The sequence below is a fragment of the Falco biarmicus genome, chromosome 5 (genome assembly GCF_023638135.1).
Source record: "Falco biarmicus isolate bFalBia1 chromosome 5, bFalBia1.pri, whole genome shotgun sequence".
NCBI classification, from domain to species: Eukaryota; Metazoa; Chordata; class Aves; order Falconiformes; family Falconidae; genus Falco; species Falco biarmicus.
The window spans coordinates 86,217,086-86,231,409 of NC_079292.1; the positions used below are offsets into that span (position 1 = coordinate 86,217,086).

General features: G+C 42.5%; 1 protein-coding gene across 5 annotated transcripts in view; it reads left to right on the forward strand.

Annotated features, from left to right (window-relative positions):
• GRAMD1C (GRAM domain containing 1C) overlaps nucleotides 1–14,013 on the forward strand; it is a 53,612-nt gene extending 39,599 nt beyond the window's left edge. For 4 of the 5 annotated variants that reach the window (XM_056342192.1, XM_056342190.1, XM_056342194.1 and 1 more), the window contains exons 10-18: nucleotides 3,947–4,093; nucleotides 4,867–4,985; nucleotides 6,136–6,278; nucleotides 7,993–8,096; nucleotides 8,770–8,949; nucleotides 10,497–10,554; nucleotides 11,063–11,173; nucleotides 12,033–12,138; nucleotides 13,792–14,013. In XM_056342192.1, coding sequence (XP_056198167.1) covers nucleotides 3,947–4,093; nucleotides 4,867–4,985; nucleotides 6,136–6,278; nucleotides 7,993–8,096; nucleotides 8,770–8,949; nucleotides 10,497–10,554; nucleotides 11,063–11,173; nucleotides 12,033–12,138; nucleotides 13,792–13,869 — 1,046 coding nt within the window. In that variant the 3' untranslated portion in view covers nucleotides 13,870–14,013. The remainder of the gene's footprint in view (nucleotides 1–3,946; nucleotides 4,094–4,866; nucleotides 4,986–6,135; nucleotides 6,279–7,992; nucleotides 8,097–8,769; nucleotides 8,950–10,496; nucleotides 10,555–11,062; nucleotides 11,174–12,032; nucleotides 12,139–13,791) is intronic. The other variant, XM_056342191.1, reaches the window with a different exon arrangement.
• Nucleotides 14,014–14,324: the final 311 nt, after the last annotated feature.

The following is a 14,324-nucleotide window of genomic DNA, read 5'->3' on the forward strand; positions in this document are numbered from 1 at the left end:
AGGATGGTTGAAATTACTTCAGCTCTGTTTTGGTGGAGTTTTGCCCCCTTAAGTTATGAAATTTTGTCCATACAATGTATGTGAGGCAGAGTAGCCCTGTTATCTTGTTGGCATTGTAATCAAAATATTGAATGCACATGTTTTGTTGACTGTGTAAGTACAGTTTATTTGTTGTTTTGGGGTTTGGAGGATGTATGTTTGAGTTACCTAAAGGCATAAAATTTGGGAATTTATCGTGCGTTTGGTTTTTTTGTATCTTGTGAACTAGAAAAAGCTAGTATCGTGACAGTACTTACTTGGTTACCTCCTCAAGTTAATTTTATACTTTTAAAGTACAGGAGTGCTTTGATAATGGTTAATGTTGCTGATGCAGCCTTTAAGTGGTTTCTGGAACATGCTCGCTCTAGGAATTGGCTTTATTGACTTGATTTCAGGTGTATCAGGTTAAAGGCTCCTTACCTGCATATTCTTCATGTAGTGTGCAGTTTTTCCCCATCCCTGGTGGCACAGAAGTCCTCAGCAGTGGATTTGCATACATACATGGGTTTTTTCCCCCCTCCTGATCCTCCCTCTACTCTGTGGAGTGGAAAAATCAGCCATCTTATTAATTTGTTTGATAGCCTCTGCTCTTATCAGTTCAGCTTTAATTTGTTTGTGGTGTGCATTTAGCTTCAAGCTGTTAGTTGTTAATGGGAATTTTAAAAACAATTTCTTTCCTGCCCCCTTTCCCCTCCTCCAGTTTTCTGTCTCTTACACTGCAGATGTTTTCAAACCTCTGCAATCACTGCTGTATAATGGTATTATAGTCAAACATTATTTCATAGCTTGCCTTGCAGCGATGAAAATGACCTTATGAAGTGCAAGGCAATGGTGGGGGAGGGAACAGACTTGCTGTCTTCAGGCTGAACCAGGATACTCTGGGTAATATGCTTACTTCTGGATTTTTGGCTCCCTGGGGATCCTAACCTGAAGTCTGAATAATCTCATGTTCTCTTATCAGACAATAGCTCCAATTCATCTATACATATATTCAGGCTAAGAGAGTTAGTGGCTGATGATTTCATAGTGCTGAGTTGGAACAGCATTAAAAGTTAAGGAGTTAAACTGATATCTAGGTACCTGCACGAAGCTTTTCTTCATAAACAGTATTTCTAAGCTAGTCCTAGGTAAAATGCTTGATGTTGTTCTAGTATCGAGATAATAAAAGGCAGGTAGGCTTACCTGTGCGAGTTAAACCAAACAAAAACAACAGACAAACATGCCTGTTCGTTTGTAGCAGAGACAATTGGTTAAAGCTTTCTGTTCAAAATGCAAGCATGTAAACTGTACGCTTATTCTTTGCTATGCTACTGTTTCTGCTCGCTGCTTCATCTAGGATTTCTACAGGTAAATTCTGAGAAGCCCAGATGGAAGTGACTTGAAGCTTGTCAAGCTCTTGATGTGTGCAGTGACTTGCTTCCACAGATGTGAAACTCAAAGCAGCTTTCATACATACATGCACCTTCCAGGCCTATTGTCTGAAAGATTTCCAGGCTTTCTGGAAAACAGCTGTTTGAATCCTAGCATCTAAAGTGTCTGAGGGGCCTGATATATTAACCCAGTTTCAACTTGGATTTTCTGAAAATACTGCTTTATGCAGTAACGTGATTTTAAATTTGTTTTTTGTTTCAAGAGCTGAGAGGGATGGTGAGTAAAAATGTATTTCTTAGTAGATACTCTGATGCACTTGGCACTCTCATTGACGTTTTGTTATTAGAGACATGACTAGATAGCTGATCTACCTACGCTATTTCTAATGGGAAATTTTCTATAGACCCATGGATGCTCTTGCTTAAGACTCAGTACAAGGAGGACAGACTTCATGCTTGAAGTCGGTAGCAAGGTCTGCACATTTAGGTGATAGTGCATGGGCTTTGTGCATATCATAAGTGGCTGTGGCTTACCAAATTACCTCACATCAGCAGAAACACAGTAGCTGTCCTTGGGCGTTTCAGGTGAACATAACTTGTATTGTTTAGCTAAGCCTCGCTGGGGCAAAAGTAACCTGTATTATTTTGTATTTGCTAAGACATATACAAATAGCTGTCAAAACTTATCTGATGCATAGTTACTTGATCATGTATCCAGGCCTTTGTATTTTATTTATTTTAAGTGGTAGCAGATGCCTTGGGCATGTCAAGGTTCAGCTGAGTAAGGCTCAGAGTAACTAAGTTTGAATGACGTGGTATCTGACTCCATGCCTGTTAGCTGATGTCAGCAGGCAAAGGGGATGTCGGCATCAATATCTGAATCTTCCTGTCTCTTGGTGAAAGAGGAAGTGAGGAGTGCGCTCTGAGAAATCTGTGATGTTGGTGTCTTGTTAGCTGAGGTCAGACTGCATTTTGCTGGAATTAGGTTCAGCCCTGAGAGGAAGTAGAGTGATCATAAGCTGAAAACCCAGGCTGAATTTCTGGCTTCCCACAGAGTGTTTCAGCACAGCAGAATCTGCATTCTAGCATGTATTGACTGCATATTGTCTGGTTAAATGGGCCTCTTAAAACATGTGCTTGCTTTTTGTCCTACCTTGCAATTGTGTAGACTTGCAATTGCATAAGCAGAGCATGATGTGGGAAGGAAGCCGACCTCTTGTGCAAGCATGAAAATACGGCACTCATGCTTCACTTTTGGGGTCCTATATAGAAACCTGGTTAGATCAAAGAGAACATTTTTTGGAGGCAGATATATAACAGGGACTATTAGCAGTCTAGAAGCAGTAATAGGGCAGAAGTCTGCTTGGAGTCAGAAGTAGGTTTCGATGGGGACTGTTGTGGTGTTTAGTTGCTGCATTTGCATTTATCAATACTGACTGCCACCAAGCAGTAATGTTTTAAGTCCTGTAACCTTAGCCTATAGGCAGCTTGTGAACTACAGCTTAATATGCAGGCTACCTTTGCACTGGTGGCTGGCACTAACCTTTGCTAGCTCTGAGCATTTTAGTTGCATCGGTTGAAAGGTTAGGCATCCTGACTTCTGCCTTCTGCTGCAAGATTCACTTTCAGGCTTCTTGTTTCATGTTAGTAATGTGTAGGAGAAGGGTGTGTGTGTTTGGTTTTTGACGATTATAGCTTAGGATGGACTTGTTTCTAAAGCGTAAGCAGATGGAGTTGGGGTTGGCAGAAGAAACTGCTTGCCCTCCAGGATTATAATTCTATCCCTTATCTCCTGGAAGAGTGGCTGAGGCAACCACGAAGCTGAGTCATGCCAGCAACCAACAAGAAGCAGAAATAGCAAGGATCAGTGCTGCAGCTACAGCATGCCACTGGGTGCTTGGTGGTTTTGAAACGGGGAACGGCGATTAAGCATCTTGGTGTATTTTTCAGGACTGTAAAATGGAGCAGGGTACCTCTTGTGTTCCTGTTATAAATAGGTGGAGAGGGAGGAGCAGTTTGAGGAGCTGTCTGGGAATTTACCTGGCCTCATAGACTATGGACGCTGCCAGCATTACAGACGTTAAAAGCAGAATTCTGAAACTAGCCACAATAAGAAACCTGCTATGGTTTTGCTGTTCTGCTTGCTCTGTGCATGTCCTTTGTACAATAGGCATACATATTAGTGAAGATCGTGGTAACTTCTTACCTTCTCCAATGTTTGCTGTAAGATTAGTAGAAAATTGAAGGCAAAACTAAAGGGATGGTACTGTGTGATGTTCATTTACCAATTTATGTTTGCACAGGGAAATGGGGGGGGAAGGGTGGGGAATGTGTTTGAAGATCAGTTCTGGACTTTGCTCCTGAAGACAACCTACCTACCAAATGATGTGCTGCTATCACTACTGGGTTTCCGAGAGTGAGAAATGAATGCTGGTGCAAGCTTGGGAAGCGTTTGAGTTGTAACAAAGCTTAGAATATTATAAAGCTTCTTCATAATACTGTTCTGTTCCTAACTTGATCTCTCTGCCTTTCCTTAGCAGTGAAGGAGACTGTCCCTGAGAATGATCTCTATGGGAGACTTTTTATAAACAGAGTTTTCCACATCACTGCAGACAAGATGTTTGAAATCCTTTTCACCAATTCTCACTTCATGCAGAGGTTTCTCAATTCCAGGAGCATAGTAGGTAATACACTCTTCTCCCTTCTGTCCGTGTTGCAAATTACCTTGAAAATTTCAACCTCTGGGAAACATTAAATAGGGCTAAGTTGAATTTTAAGTTTCTCCTTGCTTTAAAAGTATTTCGAAACTTGAAATTTTCACTGAGAGAGGATATTTAAAGCTAGCCTGTTGTTTCTGTAGATCAGTCACACTTTGGAGTAAAAACCTCATTTCAGTGCACTACAAAACCGCACCTGAATACCTGCATTTTGGGTAGGCCTTTAAGTTGGTGCATTTTGTGGGGTATTTCTGATTGTGTCCCAGAAACAGTGAAATTTGTGTGGCTGGCACATGGGCAAAATCATTGCATCCTAAACGATACTCACAGGCTTTAATTTTCTGGATGAGTAAATTTTATTCACTGAGATCATAAGGACAGAAAATTGAGTCAAAAAGGGTAATATTTATTCAGTGTCAGCTTGGAAGGCACAGTGGCAAAAGCTTTCGATAATGCTAAGTGAATCTATTCAAGTTTAAGCAGATGGGAAATTACATATTTTCATATAATTGCTTACTCTATTCCCCACCCTCAAGTCTCTTTCAGTAGACTGGTTCAGCTATGTAGTGCCTCACCTTTGTTCATCAGTGAACTATTTTCTGTTTTTTCTGAAAAAAAATACAGCCATTTGGAGTTGGTTTTCTCACCACCACTGTTCTTAAACTGTTAAGATATGAAAGGGCAGAGGTAACGCCTTTCAGGTAATCTGCATGTGAGACTTTGCATAATTTCTCATCCAGATGCTGTATCAACCCCTTGGAATAGAGATTCCAGTGGCAATCAGTTGAGGACTTTGACATACACTGTAACGATTAACAATCCACTTTGTGGGAAGTTCACGACTGCAACTGAAAAGCAGGTACTGTGTGCACGCACGTGTCTGCCTGGTGCCGTTTTAAGGCGAGGGAGAGGTCAGCCCTACGGTCTGTCAGAGGTCTGACCATGGATTATGGTTCACGAAGCTGAATATGGATCTGCAGTTTAAATGTAGCATCTCTAAGGGTAGCTTGCTGCCCCTCTCGCCATTAGTGTGCAAATGCTGATGAAATCAGAGGCTTTCTAACCGTACAGATGCCTGTAAACTTATCCCACAAAGCCTGTGGGGAAAAATATTTACATCTCTTGTGAACTGGGAGGTGAAAAGATGTAATGAAAGGCCTTCAGTGTCCACTTCTGGGCTCCCCACTATGAGAGAAAGAGGTGGAAAGAGTCTAGTGAAACACCACTAAGATGATTACAGAACTGGAGAATCTTGTGTGAGAAATGGCTGAGAGCTGGGACTCTTCAGCCTGGAGAAGGCTCAGCGGGAGATCTTACAATATATAGTATCTGAAGGGAGAATGCAAAGAAGACTGAGCCAGGCCTTCACCGCCAAAGGCCACACCTTTCAGTGGTTCCCAGTGTCAGGACCAGAGGTGATGGGAAGAAACTGAAACACAGGTGGCACCCCTGAACGTCAGGAAACACTTCTTACTGTGAGAGTGATGGAGCACCAGAACAGGTTGTCCATAGAGGTTGTGGTGTCTCCTTCCTAAGAGGTATTGGAAAGCCACCTGGACATGGTCCTGGGCAACCAGCTCTAGTTGGCCCTCCTTGAGCAGGGTTCTTGGACAAGACGACCACCAGAGGTGCCTTCCAATCTCAACCATTCTGTAATTTTGCTTTGGGAAAGGTCTTACAGGTCTGTCTCTAAAAAGAGCTGTGATCAGGAGTCAGTGGCCAGCCTTGTATCTGGTACTTGAAATGGCACTGGGGAAGTACTGCCGCTGCCTGTGTTGGCTCTAGTGGGAGGCATCTTCTTTTTCCCCACCCCATCTACACTTGCTGTTCTTAACTGCATTTTATTGTGATTGTTCGGGCTTTCTCCTTACTCCAGTTCACCTGGAGTTGATTTAGCCTAAGGAATTCAGGCAGAAAGGTGGGGGGTTGGTGGTGAGGGGAGTGGGACCCAAAAAAAGCAACCAGATACCATGAATATACCTTCTCATTTTTATTTTTTTTTATGGTAGATCCTGCATAAGCAGAGCCAGAAAGGTCAGTCTTATCAGGTGGATGCTGAGGTACTGACCCATGATGTCCCCTACCATGATTACTTCTACACTGTGAACAGATACTGCATCAGCCGCACATCCAGTCACAAGTGTCGATTACGGTGAGCCTGACTGGTGCACAGTGGGAGGGGAGATGCCAAGGCACGTATGTTACGGGTTGGTGAAGTGTGCTTATCAAAAGATCTGCCAACAGCGTAGAGAAGGTCAGTTTCTCTTGAAGTTGGGGATCTCTTCTGAAAAATAAGCTTGGTTTATCTCATCATGTGTATGCTGTGCTTGGGTCTCATTAATGCAGCGATAAATGAACTCTTTATGTTGACTCTGAGGTACAGAACTTGTGTCCAAGACTGAAGTGGGCTCTGACCACCTTGTATTTTCATGTGCAGCTGGGTGAGTGGGATAAATTGGAACTGCCTGAGATGTTTTGTAACAATTTCCCAGATACCCTTGTTAAGGGCCTGCAGGTGAGGATGATTTCACAGGAAGGTGCAGGGAAGAGGGAATGTACCTACTTTTGCAGGGAGGGCACTGGAGAAAATTTTGACTCCATTATTAAACTTTACCTAGGTACGGGAGTCTTAAAAGGCACTTCCCTTTCCCTTCCCACTTGTTGAAAACACCTGAAGTGATGAAGTTCCATGTTCAGTGCATTTGTGTTACTTTCTGACTGTAATCCTTGGTAGGTTTTGTGCTCCCTTTAGTAAGGCCTTTTATTTCAAACTTCATCAGTACCCAGGATTGGTACGCTTGCTTGGTAAGCAAGCCTGGATTTTATCCTGGTTTATCTCAGGCTATAAAAGTGCTGAAGACTCCCTCTCTGCTGGGAGAAGGGAAGGGAAAGGTCCTTGAAGAACTGTTCTGGATGATTTTTTTTTTTTGAGTCGTTCTTCCTTGTTGAGAGCTATATTTTGTGTGAGACACATAGTAACCCTAGGGTAAGAGCAAAAACCTAGGTTTCGGTATGGTGCATAAAGCATGTATGGAACAGAAGGTGCATGATGGTGTTACAGCTGTCTTTGTACTGTGTTTAAAATGGCTCAGAAGCTATTTGAATGATGCTGTTTGGTTAGACTAGAAAGACAGCAGGCTTACTGATTTGGATGATTATTTGAAAACACTGAAAAAAGTGTATTCTAGGATGGTCAGCATTCTTGACTTAAATCAAAACCACAGGCTCTCCTTTTGTCCTTTATGAAACGCTTTGGGACTCATTCAGCTGTTAAAGCAGCCCTCTGAAGGGTTCTACTCCATTTTATTTTTATTCTGGAAGCATTATTGATTAGCCTTGACCTGGGGAACACGAGGTAGGAATGTCACTTCCCCTCTGTCACGCTCACAGGAAGACAGGTTTTAATTTCTGTCTACCCAGGGTAGGATCTAAGCACTTGATGTGTGATTGGTGATAATGAATTTCACCTGCTGCCACTGCGATGCCTGTGTAATCCATTGTGTATACACACAGAGTAAAAAACAGGACTCTGATCTGAAAGCCTGAAGCTTATTTTAAACATGTTAAAAATGAGAACACTTCAGAGGAAAGAAATTCTCTGCTAGTCTGAGTGTGAAGGAAAACACCAAAATGTTTCCCATAATTTGGACATTCTGATGTGCTGAGGCTTTAGCTAGATACTTTGTCTTTGCTGCTGTGTGTCTCTTGCCTTGCTTCAGCGTAAGAGCTACCCAGGTGGAAAGCCAAGGCAGTTCCAGCTGGTATCTCAGTTTATGGATGTAAGCTAGAAGCCTCCTTCTAATGAGGGATTTCTGCTATCACTGCTACCTAGAAGAGTACACTCACTCTTGCATTCTGTTTATTAGGGTTTCTGCGGAAGTGAAGTACAAAAAACAGCCTTGGGGCCTTGTCAAGTCTGTAATCGAGAAGAATACCTGGGGAGGCATACAGGAAAATTTCAAACAACTTGGTGAGGCATTTTCTTCTTTGTGCTGGAGTAAGAAGGTTACGTTTCCTACGTATGTTTTCATGCCTCTAACTCTATTCCTTAAAGGATGGTTTGAAGAGGAGGCAACACCAAAGGAATCGTGAAGTCAGACGTTCCTGACGTCAGTGTATCTGCCAGTTTCAGGGTGTAAAAGAAGCCTCGTGGCTTCATGCTAATGAGGAGCTCTTGTATACTTTGTCATAATTGCTTTCCGAAGGAAACAGGAGGAGCAGTGGGAAAGCTGTTACTCTCAGCTGCATGTGCCTATCTTTAAGCAGTTCCTTGATTGTGGGTATGAGAGGAGAAGCAGTGGCACTTGGCAGGCTCCCTGGCTGTGTCTGTTAACAGCCTGGCCAGCCGTGGCTGCAGGCTCACAGTCTAACACAATTCCTAGTCTCAGTCTAACGGTGTCTTGAAGTGCTGCCTAACGTATCGTTAAACAATCCTGCATAGGCTGGATATACACTGTATCTGAAAAGCATACAAAGGGCCCTCTAGCAAATGGGACAGCTAGTGCAAGTCAAGGAGTACATCTACTAGAAGGTGTGCTTACTCCTCTCACTGCCACCCTCCGTATCTCTCAATTCAAGTCTTCAGTGCTAGGCTTTTCAGCTTTCCTTTTGAAAGTTTGGTAACCTTATTTTTTCCGCTGTAGAATCAGATCTCCTAATGGAGGAATATGCAATTAACCAGTCTATAGAAGACTCTGGAAAACTCGTTGCCCTGAGACGAAGACGACGCACTTTACACCGGAGTCTGGCAGAATCACTTCCCAAACGTTCTTCCCAACACTCTTCTGGTGACATGGGAGTGGAGTCCCAGGGCAGCATAATAGGTAGGAATCTTTATATCGAGTCTTTTCAGAAGGTGTGTTCAAGAAAGCTTAACTCTTAAAGTAGTGCATGAGTAACACTTGCATGTATGTTACACTCATTGCCTTTATCTAATTGGTGTGATAGCAGATGCTTTAGTGTGTTTGAGCTTGCATAAAATAATTGGAGCATCCATAGTTGCTTCTATGATGAGTATATCATAAAATCAAACCTAATCTCACCTTCTGTTTTTAAAACAAACAAACAAAAACCAACTAAAACCCAAAATGCTGCACTGTACCTGCACAGGATTGAAAATGAGATGGGATCAGAAAGAAATTTAACCTGACTTTTGTAAGGTTGCTGAAAAATGGCTTGATTTCTCCAAATAACAGCACGTTCCAGTCATGGGTTGATTAAACTTTGTCACTCACCTCTTGGACTTTTAATCTCCTTGTTGGGGTTTTTTTATGCTTCTGTAACTTTTGGGTCACTGAAGCATTTCTTAGTTCCACTGCCCCTAGGTGTGACAGGCTTGGTCACTAGCATATACAGTATTAGCTACACCTACAGAGATGAGGAACATCTGTGTGCTAACGTGTAGCAGAGAATGGTGGGTTTCATGCCACAAGATGAATTGTACACACTGAAGTAGGAGCAAGTGCTCTTTCCTAAAGTGGGAGGCAACACTGAGTATAGTACCGAGAGAACATCTGGATCACCAGCATGTGTAATGGGCTGTTTACCTAACTGAGATTACTTCCCGATTGCTTAATTTTGCTACTGCTGCTCCATGTTTTCAGGTGAGTGTGTCTCGGTATACGCTATAGCGTTCATGTATGCCCTTTGCCCAGGGCAGGAAACACAAATGTAAGGAACTGTTTGAGAGGAACGGGTAATTACATTTAAAGGTCAGCCTGCCCACTGTGGTAGGTGATCGCTGCTCAGTCTGGAGAGGACACGCACGCTTCCTCAGCCTCAGTAGCGTCTGATCTCTGTTGCTTGATGACTAGGAGGTGCTCTTTCAAAAGTTTGTCTTCAGGTCAAAATATAAACCAAGCCAATAAGGATGGGACAAGTTACAGGAGAAGCTCATTTGACACTAGTTATCAGAAAGACTAATAGGGGCAGAAGAGCAAGCAAAAGAGAGCCATTTTGCAGCCTGTCTCTGCTTGTGTGTGGCTAGCAGCGTATGTGCTGAATGAGTGTTGGTAATGGATGGACTGTAACCTTCTCAGGCTGTCTAGGTTTAATGTGAACATGCCCCAGTGCTGTTCCCCTCCCCCACCCCCCCCCACCCCCCAAGTACTGGGGTAGGGAGAATCCTGCTCCTGCTGGAAGAGCCTGACTGTCCAGCTGACTTATCTGACATGACTGCAAAAACACCTCTGCAAATGTTGGAGATGATCCTGTGCACCCACATGATCTGGTAGTTGGTTTTTTTTTCCCCATCAGCAGCTGTTGAGCTGTTCTGTGTGAAATGTTGGGCACTGACTGACATGTATCTGCAAGCATCCTTTAGAAATGTGCTTCAGTACTTTTTAACCTCCTTCTCTTCCATGCCCTATAGGAAGGAAAAGAGATGCTGTAAGTAGGACCACCACCATCATTGTAGTAATGAGTGTCTTGTAAGTACTCACTTGCATTAAAATATGGTTTGACTCGAGCTCATCTTGTCTTTGTCTGTCTGTACCTCCCTTGCATGTTAACGTTGCATGTAGCATAATAACCTAATTTGAATGGAGCACTCTGGTATAGGAGGGGAATGGATTAACTTGTGAAGTGACACAGAATGAAAATGCTGACTTGCCAAGCTAGTCTGCCTTGCAGATTTACTTGGGTCTGATCCTATTAGAAAAGAAATATCTAGAATTTACGCATTAAAACACAAGTTTTAAAAGTTCCAACAGGAGACACTGTTGTCATTCCTATTGGTTGCTGTTACGTAGCTTAACGCTTAGAGTTGTCTGGATAGATGTTTATTTTCAGTATAGCACAGCCACAAACCTTTGGGGTGTGTTTTCCTCCCAGAAGGCTTCTCTTTCCTTAGCTGTTTTTAGCCAAGACATTGTTTCTGTATCATTGCAACAGGAACTGTTACAGGACCTGATTTTTTTTGTTCTCTTCTTTCTACAGTTTGCTGCTCTTGGTCTTGCTGAATATAACACTGTTTTTCAAACTGTCAAAGATAGAGCATGCAGCTCAGTCTCTCTATCATGTCCAGCTTCAGGAAGAAAGCTCTCTGAAGTAAGTTGAATTCACAGACTTTGCTTTCTTTCTTTCTTCCTCAGCTTATGTGAGAATCTGATCTAAAGAAATGCATTTTAAACAATCAAACTTGAGGGTAAGTTTTCAAAAGCTGCTGCGGCTTGCTGCTTTTCTGTGGTCTGTGCTGATATCCAGTGACATGTCTGACTACATCTTGCAGAAATAAATTTCTCCTTTGACAAGCTGTTTTTTGGGAGTGTTAACCTTAGCTTGCGTATTATCACCCTGCTGTGACTCATCTTCTGTGAATATCGTAGTGCTGATCGCAGAACCGAAGCGTTCACTTCATCTTGGGTGAACCAGCATGGTCTCAAATGTAATGTTAACAATTCATTTAGCTTTTTTAGCCTGTTTCTGTGACTCTTCTGCTAAATCTCCTCTCCCCCTCAAACTTTTGTGTTAGGGGGTGCCTTTTGTATTCAGACACGTGAAAAAGGCTCAGATGTTGCTTCCTCTCTCAAATATGTGATCAACAAGTCTGAAAACCATAACCTGATCTTGAGTATGGAAGTGGTGTGGTGACCTTCCGTAGAGATTATCTCAGAACTGATTAGAGTAACTTTCTTCATAAGAAAGGTCTTGCTTTCTGAAGTGTGAGAACTTACGTTGTAGACTTAATGCAAGTACGTTTGTTGTTGGTGGCTGTTGTCTACAAAGGTCTGAGGCAGTATCTTCAAGGCAGCGAGGATCAAAATTCACCTGCAGGCAGCTTTTTATGTGGCTTTTGGAAAAGGATGCTTTTAGCAGTGGCAGAGCAATGGTTGCAGAGAGCAGTTGCTTTTAGAAAGGCATGGAGGTGCTTGTTTCATGTTTCTAATGTGATCTCCATCTCTTTCAGCATATCCCCAGAAATGGTATCAAAAGAGGAGATCCCTCAGTATGATAAGGAACAGGTTAAGCATGTGAAGGGAGTTTTAAGAGACTCAATTGAAATGCTTGAGCAGGTAGGTCTGCCAGTCTTTCTCGGTGATATTCTTCTTACTCAGCAACTCAAGCTTTCTTTCTCCCTTATGCCATCATAGCTTTTGTTTGGTGTCTTCTGGTGCTAACTAAAGTTTTCTTGACTCCTTAACCTGTTTTGTCCTAGGCTTCAATTTGGCACATAGGCAATGCTCATGTTTCTGGTGTTTTGGGTTGTGGTGGTGTGTTGTGGTTTTGTTTGGTTTTTTTTTAACTAAGTTTAAATACTCATGTCAATTCTCTTAAACCTGTCAAGTACATATGTTGATGCAGTTCTGAATCTTGACAAAGCTAAGACTGGAGTAATTCAAAACAAATCCTCTCTTCTAAGAAGACTCAAACCACAATTTTTTAAGTGTTTGCGCATGTCATTATGAGGCTTCTTCATGCAGGTTTATCCTGGTTTTTGCTCCTCCCTACTCTTCTAGATATTGGTGAGAGCTTCACTTAGCCTTGACATCAATGGGCCACCTAAGCTCCAGTGAAAAATAAATTCTACAGACCATATGTTTCTGAAAGGTTCCATGGCTGTGGAGTTAATCCTCCTCAGTAACTTACACTTCCAGGCTCTTCATACCACAGATGATATATATATATATATAAAAAAAAGATTGAATACTGTTGTGTTTCTCTGATCCTGAATCCAGGACTGGAAAACCCCTAGGCTGAAATTTCCACTCAGTAAGTGAAGGGACAGTAAATACTTTTTTTTTACTTATAACCTATGAATGTTCTGATTTTAAGTTCTTTTATTAAATCTTAAAATGTGACAGAAGAAATTATTAGATTAGGAAAGCTGTGGGGGAGTTCACATGTACCTCTATCCATCACCACTTTGCTCTGTGTTCTCCCACACAGTAAAGGAGGGTAGAAAAAGAAGCCATTTCTTACATTCCTTGTTCAGAGGTGTCTCTGCGCACAAAATTGCTATTAATCTATTAACCATTTTGATCACAGCTTGAAAAAGCTTCCAAATGCTGAAAATTTCACTGTAGAAATGAATTTCCTGGTTTCCATGCCCTTTTCATTTTCTCTGCTTACTACCCAAACAATTACTAATTCTGAAGTGTTAAACTGTTTTTTGAACACGCAGAGTGGGGAAAAAACCACAAAAAACCCAAACCCCCACAACTTTAAAAAAAAAAAGTGAGAATTCAGTCACCTTTTTCATCCCAAATAACACATGGAAATAATAACGTGTCTGGAAGTCATGACACATCTTAGTGCCTGTTACCTTGGGTTTTCTGACGGTTGTCAATCTAAACATTTTGTGCACCAAAATGCACTGGAAAGGGCCAAGTATTAAAAGAAAATTCATGCTTTGCTGCTGTATTCCTTAAGAGTATTTGCTATGAACATTTAACTGACTAAAAATGAGTGGGATGGCTTATCTTCTGCACTGTTGTCTGCTGAGGTGTTAAGACTTTATCACACTGGACTGTTGGTAATTACAAACTCCGGAGTACAGCTGTTAGAGCACAGCACAGGAAGGCAACTGCTAATAGAAACGGGGAAGGAAATTGCATGAAACCCTTAAGAGAAAAGGAGGAGGGAGACATTGTTTTGCTGATGTCCTTCACCCATGCAGGAGACTAACTGAAGTAATTGGGTGGGGTGTGATGGTTGTATCTTGGCAGCTGAAGATCTCCCTTTCCATGCTCCAAAGAAGCTTTGACCACTTGAACAGGACACAGAGCGGCAGGACTGAGAGTTAATACCCACAGCAGCCTTCCTTCAAGGAGTCGGAAGAACAGCTCTGTGTGTGAGGACTTGCGGGGTAGGGATTGTCACTGTCACCTTCGGACTCTTTACCATTTGGCTGAAAAGCTGCACAGAATAAAGGTTTCTGGAAGAAGTAAGTTGGGTTCTGCATTCCCGTAGCGTGGTGCTCTCTCCTGCCAGCCCCGTGTCCTGCAGAGTCTCGCTCGCCGGCAGCGCAGGGCTTTTGGACCCCAGGCTGTGTGTGCTGCGGGTTAAGGGAGCTGCAGGCTTTTGGAGGAGGGGAGAGCACCCTCAGCAGAGCAGGGTCACAGCCGTTTAGGTCAACCTCCAAAACTACCACCAAGCAAAGAGTGCTGTGGAGAGAAAGCACAGGCAGTGGTTTCACAGCCACGGCATTTTTAGGTGCGTGGTTTTTTGTTTGTGTGTGTGTTTTTGGTTGGTTTTTTTT